At 58.3% G+C, this 22,514-nt stretch overlaps 1 protein-coding gene across 2 annotated transcripts in view; it reads right to left on the bottom strand.

Moving 5' to 3' along the window:
• Positions 1-22,514, bottom strand: part of SHANK2 (SH3 and multiple ankyrin repeat domains 2) — a 462,517-nt gene that overhangs the window by 263,807 nt on the left and 176,196 nt on the right. Inside the window, exons 1-3 of one of the 2 annotated variants that reach the window (XM_060104099.1) lie at positions 19,960-19,996; positions 15,316-15,631; positions 3,464-3,633 (exon numbers count right to left, since the gene is read on the bottom strand). In XM_060104099.1, the coding sequence (XP_059960082.1) occupies positions 3,464-3,633; positions 15,316-15,631; positions 19,960-19,996 (523 nt within the window). Of the gene's footprint in view, positions 1-3,463; positions 3,634-15,315; positions 15,632-19,959; positions 19,997-22,514 lie in introns of those variants that run through there. The other variant, XM_060104098.1, reaches the window with a different exon arrangement.

Here is a 22,514-nt window from a genome sequence, read left to right as displayed (position 1 = left end):
CACACACTTGGGCACAGCCAAGTGACGCCGGCACCAAGCCGACTGCAGGGGTGAGCGACTCAGAGAGACAAAGGGGGCTGTGCTCGCAGTCCAGACAAACTAGACCGGGATCCCCATCCCCAGGTAGGCAGCTGTGGGAGCCTTGCCCCAAGTTACCATGTAACTTAGACAGGGGTCTTTTATGGGCTGGATCCTGTCCCCGATATTCCTCTGTTGGAGTCCTGACCCCCAGCAGCTGAGATTGTGACTGTGCTTGGAGATGGGGTCTTTAAAAGTTAAAATGGAGTCCAAATTCCATCCGGGCGGTGCCCAGCCCTTCAGCAGCCCAGAGACCATGTAAGGACAGGCTGCCCAGTCTCACAGCACAGTCAGGGCACTGAGGCAGCCGTGCAGTCCCTCCTCGCCACGACCTGAGCTGAGCCCCCGTGTGCGCTGGATGGTGTCCCCTCCAAACCCCTATGTGGCAGTCCTGACCCCCAGAACCTCAGAATGTGGCTGTGTTTGGAGATGGGGATCTTTCAAGAGGTGAGGAAGGTAAAATGAGGTCACTAGGGTGGGGCCCTAACCCCACAGGACTGGGGTCCTTATAAGAAGAGGAGGTCAGGACACAGACACACACAGAGGGACGACCCCGTGAGGACACAGGGAGGAGACGGCCGTCTACACGCCGAGGAGAGAGGCCCGGAGGACCAGCCCCGCCCACACCTGGATCTGGGATTCCAGCCTCCAGGACTGGAGACAGTTAAATCCCGAGGTGTGAACTGCCCAGTCTGGGGAGCCTTGTCACAGCGGCCCGTGCTGACTCACACAGTGGGATCTGACACCTTCGGCCCACAGTGGCTACGAGGTTTACAAGGAAAAACGTGTGACGTCCCCAAGCAGGGTGCCTGGTAAACAGCAGGTGCTAACAAGTCTCCACCTGTATCTCCTCTGTTATCATCTCTGATGTGTGGACAAGGACACGCAGCCCCCAGATATGAAGTGACCGGTCACTGGGTCACCGGGAAGGCTCCCCAGGCCCTTCCCAGCCCAGCCTGAAGCCCGCCAGGGGCCTGGGGGTGACAGCAAGGTGGACGGATGGACACATGGGGGACGAAAGCCCAGGGGTGTGGGCTCAGCAGATTTCAGAGCTGGGCTGGGCAGCGAGACCCAGTGCTCTTTGGTATTAAAATTTCAAATTGCAGGTCATGTGAGTGCTTATATTTATAATTTAAAAGTTAACAAAAATACTGTGTTAAACTACATAGGGACAATCAGGGACTTATGGGTATGATGCTCAAAGACCCCACTGGACCCCACCCCAGAAGGCAGCTGTACACCCTGAATATGATGCAAAAAGGTACAGAACGCGGACAGAAGTAGACGGGCCTGGTGGGATGCGTGCTTGCCCAGGGGGAGAGGGGAGAGGGGAGCTGGATAGGGAAGCCCCTTCTCCACGGCTGGTAGCCTGGACTAAGTATGGTCCCCACGGCAGGGCTGGCAGAGGAGGGGCACATGAGGAAAAACCTGCGTTCTGAGTGGCCTAAAGAACCAGAAGGATGGAGCCAGGAAACCAGGCGCCCTGAAGAGAGTCGGGGTGTCCTCACACGGGAAACAGCCAGGGAGGGGTGGCCAACTCAGGGCACCCACCTCTCTGAAAAGATGCAGAGCAGCTCCGCTCAAGTCGGGGCCTGAGCTGTCACCCAGGCAACCCTCCAAAAAGAAAGAAAGAATGAACTGAAGCCATAATCTCCACAACTGAACACCCTGATGTCCAAAACGCAACAGAAGATTACCGGACATGCAAAGACCCAAGAGGATGGGGCCCATCCTCCAGAGGAGAGAAAACCACGTGACCCTGACCCCAAAATGACCCTCATGGTGGGACTACAGACGGGGATTTTAGAGGGACGATGACACCCATCCACGATGTTGTAAAACAGCAATGCACATCCAAAGAGTGAAAATCTCGACAGAGCAATAGGAAGTCTTGGCAGATAGAGAGAAAGTATAAAAAAATACACGTGGAAACCCTAGAATTTAAACGTGTCATTTCTGAAATTAAAAAATTCACAAGACGGACTTAACAGTGAAGGGGACATTTCAAAGGAAGGAGCAAGTGAACCTGAAAATAGACCAATAGAAACGACCTAAGGTTAAACAAAAAATGATGGGAATAGGGCTTCCCTGGTGGCGCAAGTGGTTGAGAGTCCGCCTGCCGATGCAGGGGACGCGGGTTCATGCCCCGGTCTGGGAGGATCCCACATGCCGTGGAGCGGCTGGGCCCGTGAGCCGTGGCCGCTGAGCCTGCGCGTCCGGAGCCTGTGCTCCGCAACGGGAGAGGCCACAACAGTGAGAGGCCCGCGTACTGCAAAAAAAAAAAAAAAAAAAAAATGATGGGAATAAAATAAACAGAGCCCCTGGGACATGCTGGTGCCACCAGATGGTCAAGTTTCCATGCAGCTGGACTTCCAAGAAGGAGTTGAAAGAGAGAATGGGTCTCCAGCTGTCCTCGGAAACTTGTAAAACCCAGGGGATGTTGGCCAGATTACGGCACGGTACGGAGGAAGAAGCAGGTCATCCTTACCAGCTCAGGGCCAGATGGATTTGAACCTGACCGACTGACCCCTAAGGGGCATACTTTCTTGCCCCTGCCATGCCTCTTCCGAAAGCTGCCCTGCAGCGACAGGGCCAGGCATGGTGTGCCCTTTCCTGCTCCACCTGGTGAGCTCAGCTGCCCCCATGTGGCCTGCAGCCCACACCTGTCACTTCTCTACCCTCCTCGTGTGGCCTCCAGCACCACAGGGAACCTCTACAGCCACTGACAACCTCATGCACGTGCCTGCACTAAACCCATCTTCCCTAAGGGCCTCATACACCTCATCTTCCTGCTCAGAAACCGTCGCTGGCTCCCATCGCTGGTACTGCCCCTGGTCTAACTCCTGGCATGCGTGGCGGCCCTCAAGGCTTTTCACCCACATTTCCCAGGATTCTGCTTTGGGCATCCTTCCCTATAACCCAGTGGATCTCCTTCCTTGGAATGTTGCAGGCCCCCAGGCTGAACCATCCACCTGGATGCCCCTCCTTGAGCCCCGAGACGCCCCTCCTTGAGCCCCGAGACGCGTCTGAGTCCGACCTGTGCTCGGCCCCATCCCAGCTCCACCTCCCACCTCCTCCTGAGGCCCTGGGAGGTTTTCCAGATGGAAAAGAGCTGCCTATCGACGCCCTCGTCTGCCCCTCCCCTGCTTTTTTCTGCAGTGGACTCTCCCGTCCCAGATATTCACGTGCTACCCTTCCTAATGGACATTAGAGTCGCTGCGGCCATGAGCATCACTCTAATCCCCGTTCCGCCCGCCCAGGGCTCCGTATTTTCCACAGGGGGCCCCGCGGAAGCAATGCCCTGGACACCGTCACCCCAACGGGGATAAACTGAGGCTGAGGGGCCCCAGCCTGACCCCGCCCTGGAAGCAGAATGGACACTGACCTTTGACCCTGTCACCACGGTGAAGGGGGATCTCACCATCGACCTGGGGCTGGTATGGCTTGACGACAACGAAGAGCCTCCCGGGGACCGCGCTGTACAGCTTCCGCTTGGGCCCCGGGTACTCGAAGGCCGAGAGCGCATCCTGGTTGGCGCCTGGCAGGAAAGCCGGACTGCAGGTGAGAGGGGGGCAGAGACAGAGAGGGAGGGTCACGGCCTGAGACCGAGCAGGGCACACTCCAGACCCTCGGCCCATCTGTTCATAACAAACGCTGAGCCCCGAACAGTCACATCGGAGCTCCTGATTCTAGACGGGCCTGGAGATGTGAAAAGGCCCGGGAGTCAGCATTGGTGCTTAAAAGACTCAGGTAATTCTGGCAGTTCTACTTCCGGGTAGGTGCCCCGAAGAAGTGAAAGCATGGTCTCAAACAGATATTTGCACACCCACGTGCATAGCAGCATTATTCTCAAAAGATGGAAACGACCCAAGTCCCCACTGATGGATGAACGGATACCCAAAATGTGGTCCATCCACACAATGGAATATTATTCAGCCTTAAAAAGGGAGGAAATTTTGGCACAGGTGACAAGATGAATGACATCTGAGGACGTTATGCTAAATAAAGGAAGACCGCCACAGAAGGACAGGTAATGAGCGATGCCACTTAGGGCAGGTACCTGGTGTACTGAATTCATAAGCAGGGTGGTGGGGGCCAGGGGCTGGGGGAGGGGGAGGGGAAGTTTGCCTTTAATGGGGACAGAGTGTCAGTTTAGGAAGATGAGGAAGATGGGGGTGGATGGTGGGGATGGTCGCACGACAACATGAATGTACTTAATGCCACTGAACCACACACGTAAAAATGGGTAAGATGGTAAATTTTATGTGCACGTTTCAATTTAAAAAAACCTCCAATTGGGCTTCCCTGGTGGTGCAGTGGTTGAGAGTCCGCCTGCCGATGCAGGGGACATGGGTTCGTGCCCCGGTCCGGGAGGATCCCACATGTCGCCCGTGAGCCATGGCCACTGAGCCTGTGCGTCCGGAGCCTGCGCTCCGCAACGGGAGAGGACACAACAGTGAGAGGCCCGCGTACCGCCAAAAAAAAAAAAAAAAAAAAAAAAAAAAAACCTCCAGTGGAGGCAGCAATCAAGACAGGCCCTGGGTCTCTGCCATTTTATCAGTCTCACCGTGAGCGCCAGCCACACCACGTGAGGAAACACCCAGAACCTACTGGAGAAAGCCTTCATTATCGCGGTGCAGGCAGCCCACGCCCAGCTGCCCTGGTGACATTTCACAAGTGGGACTTTAATTCTTTCCTGTTTTATGTGACTACATCACAAAGCATGTGCATTTCTAGGCCAACTCCCCTGCCTGACAGTGAGCGTGGACACCTAAGTTAACGGGGCCCAACGGTGGGATATAAGAGAGACAGAGAGACACAGAGAGAGACAGAGAGACACACACAGAGAGAGAGAGAAGCACAGGTTCCCAGAGAAACATGTAAAGTGGTTTTCCATGACGACATTCCCATGTCATTGTGACGGTTGATGGGTGACCCAGGTGACTCTTTCTAGACAGAAGAGAGCACGTTCTTTTTTTTTTTTTTTTTTTTTTTTTGCGGTACGTGGGCCTCTCACTGTTGTGGCCTCTCCCGTTGCGGAGCACAGGCTCCGGACGCGCAGGCTCAGCGGCCATGGCTCACAGGCCCAGCCGCTCCGCGGCATGTGGGATCTTCCTGGACCGGGGCACGAACCCGTGTCCCCTGCATCGGCAGGCGGACTCTCAACCACTGCGCCACCAGGGAAGCCCGAGAGCACGTTCTTATCGCTCATAATCTGGAGGAGTCATGCTGAGCTCTCCTCCCACGGTGGGGTCTTTAGAAAAAACCCAGGCACGTGGATGAACGTGGGCAGGGACTCAGGGGTGATGCTCCAGAGCCTCCTGGTCAGAAAGACAAGAAAAGCATTCACGGCCGGCTGGTGTCTCCCAAGAGGACAACCCGCCACGGGGAAGAGGAATATTAATACTACTTGGGGAAGGTTCCCGAGTCAGGGAGCCACATCTGAGTCTCGGGAGGGGGGCCACTCATGTCACAAATTCATGGCCGTGAAGGGTAGGGTCCCCAACTATGGTTCTCCTTTCAAACTACAGATGCCATGACCTGGGAGCCCACACAGGGAGCTTGAGCTTCCTGCAAGGAAGAAGTTCTCACCTTTAGGTGTGAAACAGGCTTGCAGGGAAAATTCTAGAATATGATGTGACCATTCACTTTCGGGGTTTAACGCGAACCCCCCATGTTCCTTTTGTGCTGTGCTTTACCCACGTCGGCACCCCTGATAGATAACGTATGGTTTGCTTTATGCTTGTAAGAATTCATGGAAGCGTGACTATGCTGTATTTTGCCATGCTTTTTACTTGTTCGCTCATGGTGATGACCTGGCCACAGGAACCCCTGTCTACACACGGGACGTGCTCAGTTTACACCCTAATTTATGCTAGTCAGGTGAGGAGAAGGATTGACCGTCAGATCTGCCTGCCTGACCCCAAAGCCCAGAGCTCTCCCTAAACCACATGGAGCAGAGGGCAGGCATGTGACCTTTCCCAGGTGCTCGCCTGGGCTCAGAGACACAGAGAGTTGATGAGCCACAGTCCTCATGCTCTCCTGTCCCCAGGGATGCCCCCTCTCTGGCCTCCTTGACCCCAGCTTTCCCTGACCAAGTTGAAGCCACAGACAGAGGTCACAGCATCCTGGGAAACAGGTGTCCCAGTAAACTCTGGCACCACCAGGCAGCCCTGCCCGGCGGCCTTCCTGTCCCTCCCCACTTCCTTCTCCCCACCCAGCCAGCTACAGATCGGCGTGCACAGATGGGAAAATCCACCCTGAGCGCCGGATGCTCCCTCTGGATGGCTATCACTGATCCCCAAACACCCCAGGAGCCCAGAGCTGCGACGCCTGCAAGAGCCAGGTTGTGTGACCGCCTCTGGTCCCGAGGTGACAGTTGGCAAGGCAGCTGACTCACAGAGAGGAAGGACAATCTGGGCCACCTGCCTGTGGTGGAAAAGAACCGGGAAAAGTAGAGCAGCCCTCAGAGTTCCCGCCTGCGAGGACGTCCCGCCTGCCTTCTGCATCAGGAAGAAGATCCATCCATTCAACGTGCCTCAACTCAGCCTTACTCGGAGCTCGGAGGGGAGGGGGGAGACAGCGCCTTTGCCACTAGGGGCTGAGCATCATCAGGGGTCTCCTCTCCGGCTCCCAGGCCAGGGGACAGTGAGTCCTGGTGACCAAGGGGACTCAGTCCCTCAGCAATAGGGAAGTGTCCCTTGGGGCCACTCCACCTGGACTCAAGGGTTCAGAAGAGGCTTGGGGTCGGCAGAGGGCAGGCGCTCTGGGGGGGCACCCCACACCGGGCTCAGAAGGCCTCCTCTCCCCAGACCTCCACAAACAGTGCTTGGATCTCCCCCGAAGCACCTGCTGTATCTGCACTGAGTGATGGCCGGGTGGGGCCCACCACCGGGGCTGCCAGGAGGATCAGTGAGGGAAGACAGACCAAACTCCCCCTCTCTGCCCCCCGCCGGCTCTGTCACTGAAGCTTTGATGGCAGTTATCACCTCTGCATCTGATCATCACCCAGGCTGGCCTGGGAGCCATGCAACACAGGGCTATATCTACACCATCTCCATGCCCCCATCCCTGGTTGGGGGTGCAGCAGTGGGTGCTCGGAAGTGTCTGATGCGTTAAACCCCAATAAGAGACTGCAGGTTGTCCTACCAAGGAGGTCACAAATGGGCCACACGGACACGCCTGGACAGGAGGTGTGGCTGCAGCAGACACCAGGGGCGATGAGCGGAAGGGCGGGTGGGCCCGTGAGTTGGTCCCCAAGCACCAGAAGGGGAGATGACTCTGAGGGCAGCAGGGTTAAGGCAAGTGGGCTTCTCCCCCAGGGGAGGGGGCACGTCAAAGTCCAGAGAAAAGATAAAGATGGACCATGCTGATGATGGCTGGGGCAGGGCAGAGGGTAAGCAGCACAGCTGGGGCCGCCAGACCTGACTCCCAGCTGCTGGTTACCTGCAGAAGCAGCTGCTGTGCCCAGAGCTCGGGAACCACGTGAGGAGCCCAAGGAACCACACTGTGCACAATCAACAACATCAGCAAGGAGACTGCGTCCAACCTGAAAACTTGATCCTCAGGAGAAATCCATCCAGCTGCCCATCTCTCCACCTGCCCACCCATCCAGCCATCCATTGACTCACCTGTCCATCCATACACCCATCCATCCATCATGCATCTGACCATCCATCATCCAGCCATCCATTCATCTATCCATCTATCCACCCATCCACTCACTTATCCATCCATCCTCCATCCATCCATCATCCATCCAACCATCTATCCATCGTCCACCCACCCACCCACCCATCCATCCAATCATCCATCAACTCACCTATCCATCCATATACCCATCCATCCATCATGCATCTGACCATCCATCCATCATCCAGCCATCCATTCACCTATCCATCTATCCACCCATCCACTCACTTATCCATCCATCCATCTTACCACTTATACAAACATTATGTATTCACTCATTCATCCAAATTTCAAAAGAACCCTGCCAGAAGCCCAGCTGATCACTTACTACCAGATGTTGGATAAGTCAGTTAACCACTGGAAGCCTCGGTTTCCCCATATGTGAAAAGAGGAGATGATCTGGAGAGACCTGAGAGTGAGTCAGCAGGAACCACTCTGCACAGGTGTGTGAACACTCAACACGTCTGCTTCCCTCTCTGCTTCAACTGGAAAGTGGGTGACAAGATGCATGTGTCAGCCAGCTGGTTTCAGCCGGCGCCAGAGTGTGTCACTGGGCAGAGAAGTCAAAGCGAACACAGCTCCAGTCTGGGAGTTCTGTTCCTTGAGTCACTTTGCAGACGGTCAGCTCCCGAACTCATTTGTCCAAGCCCGGAAAGGCTTTGTCTAAGAACAGAAGAAACTGGTCCTTGAAGACCAGAGTGCGTCTACGGTTCTAGGTACCACAGTGATGTGTGGTCCACACAAACGCTGAAGCATCTTCTCATTCCAGGTTAATTTGAGCTTTGCAAAGTGCCATTTCACGAGTGGAAAAATGGAGGCTCCACAAATAGTGACCTAGGCGCAGAGATACAGAGCTGACCTCATATCCTGGCTCCCTGATCCCAGCTCAGGGTTCCCCACAGGCTCCCTGCTCTGTGCGGTGACGAACCAGGTGACCATGACCTCCCTTGCCCCGTTTTATGAAATGCACCCTCTGCTGGGCCCTGCTCACCCGTGGCAGCCCTCGATGGCAGCAGGGGCCACAGCCCCCCAATGGCTCCAGGTTGGCAGTGCCGTCCCCTCTTGGAGGCCAGGCTGGGCCCATCCTGCCTGCACAGTGAGGATGGGTCTGAAGTTTCCCCCACCCCAAACTGTCCACACTCTCCTGTGTTCCGTCCAAGAACAGCCAGGAGGGTTTCCAACTGCGTTGTTTTGGTATGAGGGCGACATCACTGAACTGTCAATATCAGAAAACTGGTCGGCCGTGGGGCGACCTGGACATTTCCCAGCTATCCTGGATGAACAGGGACCTGCCTACACATGGAACTTTCTCTGTTGGTTCCTTCGTCAGCCACTTACACATCCATCCACTCCTTCACCGGGCAAGTATTTAGTGGATCTGCAGACAACCATGGACTTGAGACAGACTTGAGCCTCATGGGGGAGAAGTACAAGTTGACAAGATGCTTCTCTGTGTGTCCGATGGGTCAGCACAGAGGCTGGGGTGACGGGGAGAGGGCGTGGGCTGCGCCAAAGGCTCTGCTGGGATGTTTGGGGAAACGTGATGCCACAGAGACCAGGGGCATGATTGGAGGGGCGCTGGGTCACCCTAGCTGGGCTGGAGACGGGGAGCCCTGTGTGCAGAGTGGTGGCAGAATTACAGATATGAAGAAGCAGAATCTCCCGGAGCTGGGGACCTGCTAGAAATCGGGGTGTCATCCAGGTTCCAGACTCACGTGGGACGGGTGGAAGGAGGCTGCTGGAGGGTTACCTCCTGGCAGTTCTGGCAGAGGGTGGCGTTTCCAACACAGAGGTCCCAAGCCCTGACCCCGCTGACAGCTGTCTTAAGCGTGGAAGCTCAGACTCCACGTCACCCCCTGTACCGTCAGCGTTGTTTCCTCCTCTGCCTTCGGGCCGGGAAGAAACGCCAGAGCTCTCAGCCCGCACACCTGCCCGTGCACCGTGGCCCGCCCCCGGGCTTCTGGGTTGCGTGCCCGGCCTCCGCGGCTCCGGTGCCAGCATCCCACATGCCACAACCTCCCTGCAAGGTCCTCAGGAGGTGCTTCGGGGATGGGCAATCATTAGATGTCCCGTCCTGCTGGGGTGGCCAGTGTGCAGCAGGGGCTTTTGTGGACTCCAGAGAAGTGGGGCCCCCTGTGATCTCAGACGTGTACCCGCCTCGGAGCACCCGCGCTGCCCAGCTGCCCCGACACATTCCAGGATGGCCCCAGGCCACCGGTGTTGGGATTCTGCCTGTTTGCAAACCCAAGGCTCCAGGCGGCAGGGCGTGGGCACCTAGAGCCCCCGAGGGGTGGGGAATGGTCTGGAATGTGTGTCCTTCCCGATACCTTCCCACACTCTGCTCCGGTCACACAGGACCCCTTGCCTCTCCCCGATGCCTGGCTGGCCCGCTTCTCCACCTCCGGGGCCCCCCTCCTCCGTGGAGGCCCCTCGTCTCCTCCAGGGAGGTCTGAGCCCTGACTTGTGTGAGCTCTGTCACTGGGGGAGTCATTCTGTTAGGAGCTCCCTGTCATCGACTACATCAACCCCGGGGGCTGACATGCTTCCTGCCCTCATTTCTGGGGTATTCGCCTCTGCACGGTGAGTGCCCATCACAGGCCGGTCGTTCATGCGTTTATGCCACCAGCTGAGAGAGCAAACACTGAATGTCCCCGGGGCGGAAGGACAGAAAGTGACAGGCAAGGGTGGCCCGTGTGGTGCCCGGACCCGATTCCTCAGCAGGCCGGATGCACCTGCTGCCCTGGGGCGCCCCCTTCACCTGGCCCCGCCTACCCACCAGGTGGCCAGCTCCTCACAGACCCCCTACTCCTGACATCCGGGTGACATGCCATTAGCACCCGGGGTCGGGCAGCGGGCAGGGTGGCGGGGGACAGCCCGACTCCACCCCTGCCCTGTCTGCTGACCCCTCTCTCGCTTTCTGGGTCAGGACGGGCACATGGGAGGGAGCAGCAATGCAGTTCTCACCGAGGAAACCAGGTCCCTGTGCCACCGGGGGAGCACAGCTCTGGCATCCTGGTTCCTGTGTCCCCAAGAGGTGGAACAAGGGTGCACGGAGGTGGACAGGCACGAGCCAGGGGGACCCCACAGTGCCGTCACCCCCCGAGTCTGCCCAGATAGGGGCATATCCCCTGGAAGAGGTGTGCAGGGCGGGGTGGATTCCCACTGACCCAGACCCTTCGGGGACCCCCGCTCCGCCCACAGAGCCGAGTTCAGGGAAACGAAAGCAACGTGGTTGAGAGACAGACTTTGGGAGCCCTGCCAGCTCAGCCCCTGCCCATGGGGGAGGTGGGCGCGCAGGACACACGGCCAGCCAGCCTCCCCGCCTGAATGCAGCAGGCTTTTCTCTCTGCCGACCCGAAAGCGCCCTGGAACCGCTCCTTTGATGGGAGGGTGGCCGGCATGCCCCCTGGTGCTGGTGAGGCCAGGGCAGCCCTCAGGACTAGCTGCCCGAGCTTTGCAGGAATACGTCAAGAGCTGTTCCCAACCTGGCGAGAACACGGCAGCTGGGAGGGATCCTAGGAGGACCCGCACTCCTCTCCAGACTCCGGTGGTGGGTGATGGGGCCACCCAGCGAAACCCCTTCTCAGGCCGGTTCTAAGCAACGTGGACCAGCCATGCCAGTGGGCGCCACTAGAGGGCGACGCAGGCAGGCGCGTGCAGAGCCTCCAGGTGAGGCAGGGCACCGGGACAGGCTGCAGGCGGACGGGTTCCCGTCCGTTCTGGACCCTCTTCCCTCTTCTAATTTGCACTCAGGTTGGCTGGCTATCGAGGGCTGGCTCCACGTGGGAGGCTGCCCTGGCCCACAGCGCAGAGCCCAGGCCCAGGAGGAAGCTGCTCGGCCAGGGCTGGCAGAAGCCCAGGGACGGGTGTGTGGGGCTTGGGCAGCTGGGGAGGCCTCGGCCCCATCTCGTCAAACCTACACCCGAGGGTTTGGCCCGAGGCTGGTTCTGGCCACGTGGAGGTGCCCATCACACTCCCGGCTGAGGCTTCTGGGGCCTCAGGTGGGCATTTACGGGCTCTGCCTGAGGGAGGGGCGCTGAGTGGTCAGAATTCCCCGTGGGCAGCGAGAGAGGAAGGAGGGGGTGAGGTGGGGTGGGCAGCCAGGGGGAACCCCCGCCAGATGCTCAGGATGCTGGGACTCCCTCGACCTGGCTGACCTGACGCCCTCCACTTCCCCTGCCCCTTACTTTGCCCAAAGCCACAGCCGTCACCAGGATGACCTCCTCTGCAGCGGTCAGAGGGTCTGTCAAGACGCCCTTTACAATGATGACACTAAGGCAGCCAACACCTCTGTGGAACCTACACGGGTCTCAGCACATGGCGGGTGCTACCTTCAGCAGCATCCTCGTCCCAAACCTAGAAGTCCCCTTTTACATATGAGAAAACAGAGGCACAGAATGGTTAAGTGACTTGCCTCAAGTCACACAGCAGGTAGGAAGCAGAGCTGGATGCAACTGGCGGTTTGGCAGCTACCCACTGAGACAGGATCCAGACAGATGGGTGCGCGTGGGGCTGGGGCTCTCCCCTCCATGACTGGGGAGTATCCCAACCCACCTCCGGGTTCTGTGATAACCAGAAAGCGCTCTGGGGGCACCTGGGCAACCCCGAGGCTGGGAGTCGTGTCCTCCCTGCAAGGGTCCCCGTCTGTCCCAGGCAAGGGCTGGGCTCTGAGCTGTGAAGACAGAGACGGGATGGAGGGTTCAGCTGCCTCCTTGGGCCCCTACAAGGCCCAGGGGCTCTGCTGTGGTACCCTGAGCGCAGGTACCCCATCACTGGGGCTGCGTGTACGGCCGTGTCCACGCCTGAGCACAGGCGTGAAAGCAGAGAGCCTGCGTGTGGCTCAGATGCCACCATTATCCTGGTGACTAAGGGGAACCAGGGTGCCTGGCGGGTCCCTTTTATGACACGGGAGCCTCGGGGGCAGGACCCCAGCCACTCAAGGGGCTCCTGTCAGGGCGTAGCTGCTGTCACTGATGTGTGAGCAGATCCTGAGCACACAGGCACACACACACATGCGTGCACATCCGGACACACGTGCACACATGGACATGCAAGTGCACACACACAGGCACACCAGTCCACACGCACACACACCATCACACAAATGCACGCACACACACACAAACACAAATGCACACATGGACACACAAGTGTGCACACACACACACACACACACACACCCCACAGGACATCGGGGTCCCTGCAACACACCAGCTGCTGTCCTCTCACAGCAATATTTCGTTTGCAGCTTTTGCAAGTCCCTGGCCACCCTGCCTTCGGTATCTTATTAGATTTTGTACTGGAGGAAGGGGACACACTCTCTTCAGAATTACAGTCATAATTCCAGCTAACGGTGTGAAGTGGAATTTGAGGCCTTGGGGGAACCCTTTAATTTAGCTTTATGCCGCTCGGCAGCACCTGGGACTTCTCCCTTGGGTTGACTCAGAGCGAGAATCTAGACCAGAGAAAGGATGGGCTCTTGGGTGTGAGAATGAGACTCCAGGGGGGAAGCGCGGATGGGCTCCAGTGCCGATGTGGGCCTCGGGGCGCTGGCGCCGAGAAGGGGCCAGGAGACCGGGGTCGCCACAGGCCCGCTCTCCTCACGCCCTCACAGCTGCAGCCCGGACACCTGGCCTGCTGCCCCCGGCCACAGCAATCGGCCCCCTCCCAGGACCACGTGAAGCACTGAGCCCTCCACCGGGTCTCAGCCCGGCCGCCTCCTTGACATCCCCGATCGGAGCTGGTGGGCGTGGCATCGGGAGTGAACATAACTGGCCAGACTCGCTGCAGGCAGGCGTGGTGAGCCCAGGTGACTGGGGCACGGTGGGATGGGGAACCAGGTCACCAGGCAGAAGGCCGGACCAAAGGGGACATTCAACCCTCACCAGAAACACCACGGCAGGCAGAACACACCAGTGTGCCGGCTCTCCCTGGGCCACCATGGATGAGGACAGAGTCCAAGGAGGACAGCCCTCATGACCCGCCCCAGCTACGTGACCTGTCCTCAGTGCTCTCATCTGGGAAACGGGAGGCTGCAGGGTCCTCTGTGGGGAACTAGCCAGGTGGGCTGAGGTGCACGGAGCAGTGCGTGGGTCCACATGAGATTGCAGAGGCGGTGACGGGGTCGGAAAGGGTCACTGCTTTCGCTGCTTCAACCAGCACTGAGGCCCCAGCAACGAGCCCACCCCCAGGGAGTCTCATCCTAGCCTGACAAACTCTGAAGGCCACGTGAGGAGGTGGACAGTGTGCCCGGGAGCTGGAACTCTGGGTGGGAATGCAGCCCCCCTGACTGCTGGGGAGACAGGGCAGTCAGAGGAGGCCCGAGTGAGATGCCTGAGGGGGGTCCATGCTCTGGCCTATGCTGGCCTCGTTTCCTCTTCTGGAAAGGGGGCGGAATGGGGTTCCCGCCCCCTGGGCTGCTTCAGAGTCTGCCGGGACGCTCCCCCTGCCCCTGCCTTGTGGGCAGACACAAGAGGACCAGCCGGGGCTGCTACTGAGTCTGGTGGGCGGGGGGTCATCAGGCTCCAGCACTTGGACGTGGCCCCCTCGGAGCCTCACCTGTGCCAGGGTTTCTGGTGGCTACGAATGTGAGGGCTCATTCTGGCTAAGGTGCGTTGAGAGTAAACATGGCCCCTGGAGGAACAATCTAAATATCTATCGACAGATGAATGGATAAAGAAGATGTGGTACATATATACAATGGAATATTACTCAGCCATAAAAAAAGAATGAAATAATGCCATTTGCAGCTACATGGATGGACCTAGAGATGATCATACTAAGTAAAATCAGTCAGAGAGAGAAAGACGGATACTGTATGTTATCATTTATACGTGGGATCTAAAATATGGCACAACTGAACCTATCTGTGAAACAGAAACAGACTCATGGACATAGAGAACAGACTCATGGTTGACGAGGGGGAGGGGGTGGGGGAGGAAAGGACTGGGAGCTTGGGATCAGCAGATGCAAACGATTATACAGAGGATGGATGGACAACAAGGTCCTCCTGTACAGCACAGGGAACTGTATCTAATCCCCTGGGATAAACCATAATGATAAAAGAGCATCCAAAAAAGCATCCAAAGAGAATATATATAGATGTATAACTGAGTCACTTTGTGGTACAGCAGAAATTAATACAACATTGTAAATCAACTGTACTTCAATAAAACAAACAAAGCAACAAAGAAAAAAGTGTCCCCTGGAGGAGCCCTCAGTCCAGGGCAGGCTGCTGCCCTTAGCTCCCTGTGTGTCCACACTTCACTTTTGAGACCCAGAAGCCAAAGCACAGGGAAAGGAGACGGGCTCCAAACACCAGCAGCCGCCCAAGCCACCCCGGCCACTCTCCGATGATGGTCTGAGCCAGGGCAGTTGGCAGAATTTCGGTTTTCAAGTGTTTTAACATCTGGGTTGGAATAAAACAGGTGTTCTGCTCAACCTCTGGCCCCGCCCTGAGTTCTAGAGTCCAGGGGCTCCGAGCAAGGAGGTCTCCCTCTCCCTGGTCCCCACGGGACCCCACCCACCCACCCAGCCGCTCCTTACCCGACGTGCCAGGGCGGCCAGGGCCTCTTGCCATCCTCGCCAGCGCCGCCCAGCCTGTTGAGCGAGGGGGATCGGCTGCGGGGCCCGGAGGTGTAGCTCCCAAGGGTCTTCACGGCCCCGTCGGGCCTGCTGGGCATCTGCTGCAGCAGCTGGGGCGAGAGGCTGCGGTGCGGGCCGGCCGAGCAGACGGCCCAGTCAGGTGCGCTGGCATTGAGGTTGTTGTCGCTGTTGGAACGCAGCAGGACCCGGGGGGCGGCCAGTGTGCTGGGGGGCCGTCGCCTTCGGTTGGAGTACGTCGGGGCCTCTCGGAAGGGCACTGCGTCGGAGAGAACGCGAGAGGCGGGTGAGGGCACGTACGGCACCGTCATCGAGGCCCCCAGCCACCAAGGACACGGACACCGTGAGTTCTGCACCAATTCCCCCACGGGACACTGCCATGTGCAGAACTCACCCCGACACAGGAGCAGAGACGGGTGGAGACCAAGAGAGTCTTCCTTCCCCGGAGGCTCAAGCCAGCACTTGAGATGGAAGGGACACAGGGTCCGACTTCCATCCGGGTGGCGCCCAGGCCCTCAGCAGCCCAGAGACCGTGTAAGGACGGGCCGCCCCATCGCACACGACAGTCAGGACCCTGAGGCAGTCATGCAGTCCCTCCTCACCATAACCTGAACTGAGCCCCTGTGTGCGCTGGATGGTGTCTTACCTCCAAACCCCTATGCTGAAGACCTAACCCCTGGGACCTCAGAATGTGCCTGTATTTGGAGATGGGGTTCTTTAAAGAGGTGATGAAGGTAAAACGAGGTCACTAGGGTGGGTCCTAATCCCACAGGACTGGTGTCCTTATAAGAAGAGGAGAAAAGCACATAGACACACACAGAGGGACGACCCCGTGAGGACACAGGGAGGAGACGGCCGTCTACACGCCGAGGAGAGAGGCCTCAGGAGGACCAGCCCTGCCCACACCTGGATCTCGGATTCCAGCCTCCAGGACTGGAGACAGGGATTGTCTGTGGTTTGAGCACCCCAGACGCCCCCAGCCCCCAGCTCTCCTGGTGGGAATCAGTCTCTCCCGAACCCCACTGGGCTCCCTTCTCTACCCTTCAAACCGGGACCCGGCAGCGTGAGACAGGAGGTGGTGGACACGCCTCACCATGCTTCTTACGAAGTTCTAGACCAGAGGCAAGGCCCCCACTCTGTGAGATCAGTACACCCAGGGACTTGGAATGAGGACACTGCCCACGGGGACCGTGAGGGCCGGAACCCACACGGCCGGTGCCCTGGGCCAGAAACAGAAAGTGCCTTTTCCAAGAAGAGGCGTCTAAAGAATCGTAAGCCTCTGGGTTGCAGGGGAAGCGACACGCCAATTCCAGCCGCAAAGGACACAGACCTCCTTCGAGCTGGCTGCCCCAGGCTGAGGCCCAATACACGAGGTTGTGCACACTTTGGCCAGAAGCCTGGGCTGCCAGTCCACAAACCGGCCTGAGGGGCCACGGGAAACACACCGCCTCCGGGGGGGCTTATCTGGACCTGGGGAAGCCAGCATCTCAGAGGACGGCATCAGCAGTTCAGGACGGAGTCCTGCACGATCCACCACCCTAGCTGCCCAAGGTCAGAGGTGGTGAAGTTCATCATGGAAACGAAGTATAGCAACCCCCTGCTGCCAGCCCACTCCCACGCTGAAGGGCAGGGCTGACGGGGACAGAGGTGGCGCTGGCAGGGCTGACGGGGGACAGAGGTGGCGCGGGCAGGGCTCACGGGGACAGAGGTGGCGCGGGCAGGGCTCACGGGGGACAGAGGTGTCACTGGCAGGGCTCACGGGGGACAGAGGTGGCGCGGGCAGGGCTCACGGGGACAGAGGTGGCGCAGGCAGGGCTCACGGGGGACAGAGGTGGCGCAGGCAGGGCTCACGGGGGACAGAGGTGTCACTGGCAGGGCTCACGGGGGACAGAGGTGGCGCTGGCAGGGCTCACGGGGACAGAGGTGGCGCAGGCAGGGCTCACGGGGGACAGAGGTGGCGCTGGCACGGCTCACGGGGGACAGAGGTGGCGCAGGCAGGGCTCACGGGGGACAGAGGTGTCACTGGCAGGGCTCACAGGGGACAGAGGTGGCGCTGGCACGGCTCACGGGGGACAGAGGTGGCGCTGGCAGGGCTCACGGGGGACAGAGGTGGCGCTGGCACGGCTCACGGGGGACAGAGGTGGCGCGGGCAGGGCTGACGGGGACAGAGGTGGCGCTGGCAGGGCTGACGGGGACAGAGGTGGCGCGGGCAGGGCTCACGGGGACAGAGGTGGCGCGGGCAGGGCTCACGGGGACAGAGGTGGCGCTGGCAGGGCTCACAGGGACAGCTGTGACCAAGTGCACCCCTTTGCCACCTCCCCGGGATGCAGGGCAGAGTCCTGGGAAAGCAGAGATGCGGCCACAACCCAGGGGAGCCACACAGAAACGTCACAAGGCTTCCTGAGGACGCACACTGAGAATCCACAGCTGGCTCCTACAGTCGTGAGAACTTGGAAATGACCCATGGGGGAGGTCACGCTCTTTCCAGCCGCACCCTCACGCCAACCTGCTTCCTCTGAAGCCTGTCTGTCGGGGCAAGAGACACTATCACTTGCATCCTCAAAGCAAAGGAACTCTTCAAAGGAACTCTTCAAAGCCTGGCCGGGAGGGAGATGGAGTGGGAAAGGCGTGCTCCGTGGACCCCTGTCTCCAGGGCCCAAGAGGCTGCCCTCTCCAGGGCTCGGCCCACGAGGAATCAGCCCAGGCCTTACCCCCACCTCCTAGTAAAATCTCAATTTTGGGAAAAGTGCCGGGTTTGTGTTTGCTGGTCACCGGGGAGAACCTCATCCATGTCACTCCCTCTGTCAGTGTCGGATGGAGGCCAGAAGACTTCTGGAATGACAGAGGGTGATCTGAGCCCCGCCCCGCAGAGGAGTGGCCGGGGGCAGGGGGTGGGGTTGCGGAGACCTTGCAAAGGACGGCGGTTCCAGGATCTCCGAGTGCAGGGAAGCTCTCCATTCACAGAGCCCGCTGGCTGCAGGACCACAGCACCAGGAGGAAGCCAGCCTCTCAGGCAGACGCTTGGGGTAGAGCTCCCTCGGGGTCCTGGCTCATCCTCCTCGCCCCCCACGCAAGGACAGGCCTGGGGGACCGGGGGTAGGGGGAGGGGTCACCCCAGCTCAAAGGGGACACCCCGAGACCAGGAAACGCCCACACTCCCTGACGCGAACTTGGGCCGAGCCTCCCAGCTTCCCTGACCCTACCTACGGTCAATTCTATTTTTCTGACCAATGTAACTGGGTACGTACAGTACTAACGCCCTTGACAGAAAGTGATGGAACTTGGGGGGGAGTCCTGCCAATGGCTAAGAAAGACTTACAAGGGAAGACAAATCGAGGGAAGCAGAGAGCAGAGTGAACAGAACACCATACCCCCAACTGAAACACTCATGCTGTGCACAGATTACAAAGACCAAAGTCCCAGAAGGTGAATCTGGGTTCATCGTGTAAGCAAACGAGCACAGACAAAGTCTGTTTTTTCTAAACATTCCTGAGAACCAGGCGGTAGAGGTCTTTCTGAGAGTGGTGACAATTCACATGGGGCAGCTGCCCTTGGAAGATTAAGGGATAAAAGAGCTGGGACTTTTGCAAATACATTCTGCCTGAGGATCCATCGAGCTACTCGGATGGAATCGCCTAGGTGACATCAGGGTGAACATTCTAATGAAAATTATCTCGCTTAATTACCAAGATTCACATTAAGTTCATTTCCTATGCAGTTTAATTGGAAATTTCTTCCATGTTTATTTTATGGCTTGGGCTGGGAAATATCTTTTTAATCCCTCTAAACTCACGTCTTCATAAACCTCCTGATTTCATAAAACAAGAGCTCCCTGTCTGACAAACTAACTGGAACCAGCCGTGGAAATGTTGGGGGTTTTCGTGTGAAAAGGGTTAGAAATAACTCTTTTCCTGTCTGAAAATAATTAATATTCCACCCAACTGTTTCCTTCTTTCAGGCAATCTGCAAACTCTAAGTGGGTGGATATTTTCTTAGCTGTCTTCCATGCATTTACTTACACGTTTCTTTTCCACAATACAAATCACACAAGGTATGCAAAAAGCAGATGCACTTTTAAAGTCTACCGCGCTGCATTTCCCATCCGCTCCCTGAAACTGCAACCCGGGGACGGCCAAGGACAGCCGAGCGGTGGTTTTGAAAGCGTCCACCCGGCCGGGGCGGCCAGCAGTGTCCTGACCTTCCTTACTCCTGCCCAAGTGCTCAGCATATGCTCCAGGTAGCGGACAGACTAGAGTCAAACTTCCTATTTTCCCCAGGACTTAGTTCCTAAACTGCCCTCTGGAAGCACCAGGGATGCACATGCCACAATTCTGCAAAGGGGCTGGAGACTTAGGAAAATAACAACAACGACAAACCCCCACCACCACCCCCGGCACCTTCAAGTGGGTTAAAATTCCAGACCAACTACAACAAAGCCCCATCTCCCACCAGAAGTAATTATTCCCTTCCATGACGGGGATGAACAACCAGCAATTTTAGGGGGAAGGGGAGGCCCCAGCTCCCCGGGAGAATCGGTAAGAAACTGCTCATTCCCGTGCACCACGCACCCTACAGCTCGTTCCTTACCTTCCTTCTTGGTGAAGGCATTTAACAAAGACTTCATTTTCCCTCCGACTTCGGCAGTGGTCCGCTCATTATATAACCTTCTCGGATGGGAGGAAGGGGAGGAGAGCCATCCGGCCCCTGCGCTCTGGAGCGGCTTGGACCCGGGGAGCGGTGGCGGGCCTCTGGGCACTGCCGGCTCCCGAGCACAGCTGGGCAGGCCAGACCCAGCATGCTGGTGACAAAGCCCACCCCATATCCTGCCTGTCAGCTGGGAGCCAACTGTGCGTAGACTGGGGCTGCTCTCAAAGCCCGCGGCCTCTCCCCGCGCCCGTCATGTGAGCGGTGGGTGCCACCCTGCTTTTGTGATCAGTGCATCGGGGAGGAGGGTCGGCATCGGTGAGCCGGAGGCCCCCCCCCCACCCCACCGCGCGATGACCCAAGGACCCTCCGGCTGGGGCTCCGGCCACTCCCGCTCAGAGGCGCCCGGGGCTACATAGCATGCACTGTGCTTCGCTGATTTTCATTTTAAAGAAAAAGCCAAGTGCTCTCCAATGCCGTTTGTCCGCCAGCTGATGTGGGGAGCCAGTCGAGGAGATAAAACATCCCGGTTTCAGATACGCCGCGCGCCAGACCCGTGTTAACTGGGTGGCCGGTGCCAGCCTTCTGGAATTTCTGAACATGACCCAGATTTCCATTGGCAAGAATCACACACAAGGACCCATTGCTTCTCTGGCTCCCCCCGCCCTCCCTTGGAGGTAATGACCCTGGAGAAAACAGGATTTCCACCCACCCTCCTTTTTTTTTTTTTGAAACAAAAGAGAGATAAAACAAACTGCAGCCCGGCCACGGCTCGCCCTAATTCCAGGCAGCTGATAAAAAGGAGCGTTTTCAGAGCCACGTTGCTCGTTGCTTACAGAGGTCCGGGAGACACAGGGAGAGGCGACAGGGAGAAAGTTCTGCCCGTGGGAAACACAAAGGGAGGGGCCGTGGCTGGCGAGCCCCACGGCAGGTGGAACGGGGTTATTTCTACACAAGGAGAAAGGTCTTCCCGAAAACTAAACGGAGCATCCCAGGGAGCGGGCTCTGCCACCCGATGCATCTGCTGCTGGGGCTGTAATTAAGTGTGTGTTTTTTCTGTTGCTAAGAGAACTGCTTCTGAAATTCGAAAAAAAAAAAAAAAAAAGAGCGAGCGAGCGAGCGAGCGAGCGAGCGAGAGAGAGAGAGAGAGAGAGAGAGAGAGAGAGAGAGAGAGAAAGATGGGAGGAGATGAGGGAGAGCAACGGGAGCCTGTAAGTTGAATTCCATATGGTCGACATGCTTCGTGCCAACAAAAATGGCAGCGTAAGCACTGGGAACATCTCCTCACGGGATGCCCAGGCTGGCGGGACGTCCCAACAAACGGTCTCTCCAGGGTAGCTAGAATGGAGACTGGGTGCCCTGTACCAGCCCAGCATTTGAGCATCATCCTCCTTGCACTCCCACGACGCCCCATCGCACAGCTCGGAGCTGCCTTCAAACCCCGCCCCAGGCGACCCTCCCCCGCCAGGCCAGAGCCCAGGCCATTTCTGAGGACCTGCCCCAGGAGACATCTGGCCGCTGGTGCAGTTTATCAACAAAGACCCCACGACCTGCCCCTCACCACTCACATCCCTGGGGGACAGAGGTGGCGCTGCCACAGCTGGATGTCCTTGGACCTTGGTGCAAGGCTGAAAAGCTTCCAGAAGCATCTCTCTCGGATGCAGAAAGCGTCACCAACAAGGACACAGCTGCTTCCACTTGGGGGGCCTGCAGCTCTGCCACTGGGTTTACTCGCTGGGGGTCTTCAAGGTGGGGATGTCTAGTTTATCGGGGGTGTGTTGGCCATCTGCCCCGGCTGGGACAGGATGCCACAGGGACCGTGAAACTAGGGACTTCCCCCGGAGGCCGGGGCCCTGCCACGTGGGTCCCGAGCGCTTGCCCAGCCGGGGAAACCCTCTGGGGAGTGGGCGGCTCTGCGGTGCTCAACCCTCCCTCCATCTGCTAGTGATCAACGCTGTCCCAGAGCGTGAGCCTCCTCCCGCACCGAGTCCCTGCGACAACCTTTGCTCTGGCGCTGCCACCTTTGCTGTCAGCAGAGTGCGTGTGTTCCGGGGTTGATGGGCGGCGACCTCGCCAAAGGCCAGAGGTGCCGGGCCATCGCCGGCTCCCCTGCTGTGGACCTGGGGCGGAGCCCTTGCCCCCGTGCTGGGAGCAGAACCAGAGATGCCCAAAGAGCATTTACACGTGGCCCAGGTGGGACAGCCCCCAGCCCGCCTCCCCGTCACTGTGTTCGGAGTGACCCTCATGGTGCGTTTGTCCGCAAGTAGGAGCAGAGTCTGGAAACGAGGGGGCCCTCCTGGCTGCCCACCCGAGAGGCGAGCCTTGCTGAGACAGACCCTGTAACCAGGAAACGGGCTGGCTGGCCCCAGGCAGAAGGGTAGGCGGGGCTCTCCATCACCCCTCACCCCCCCCAACCAGGGTCCACGTCCCATTGCACGTGTGGACCCGAGCTGTGCGGGCCCAGGGGATGCAGCAGTGGTCAGGACACAGAAGATTCT

This window comes from Mesoplodon densirostris, chromosome 7 (assembly GCF_025265405.1).
Source record: "Mesoplodon densirostris isolate mMesDen1 chromosome 7, mMesDen1 primary haplotype, whole genome shotgun sequence".
Lineage (NCBI taxonomy): Eukaryota > Metazoa > Chordata > Mammalia > Artiodactyla > Ziphiidae > Mesoplodon > Mesoplodon densirostris.
Note: the sequence above shows the minus strand (reverse complement) of the source record. Positions and strands in the feature narration are given on the sequence as shown.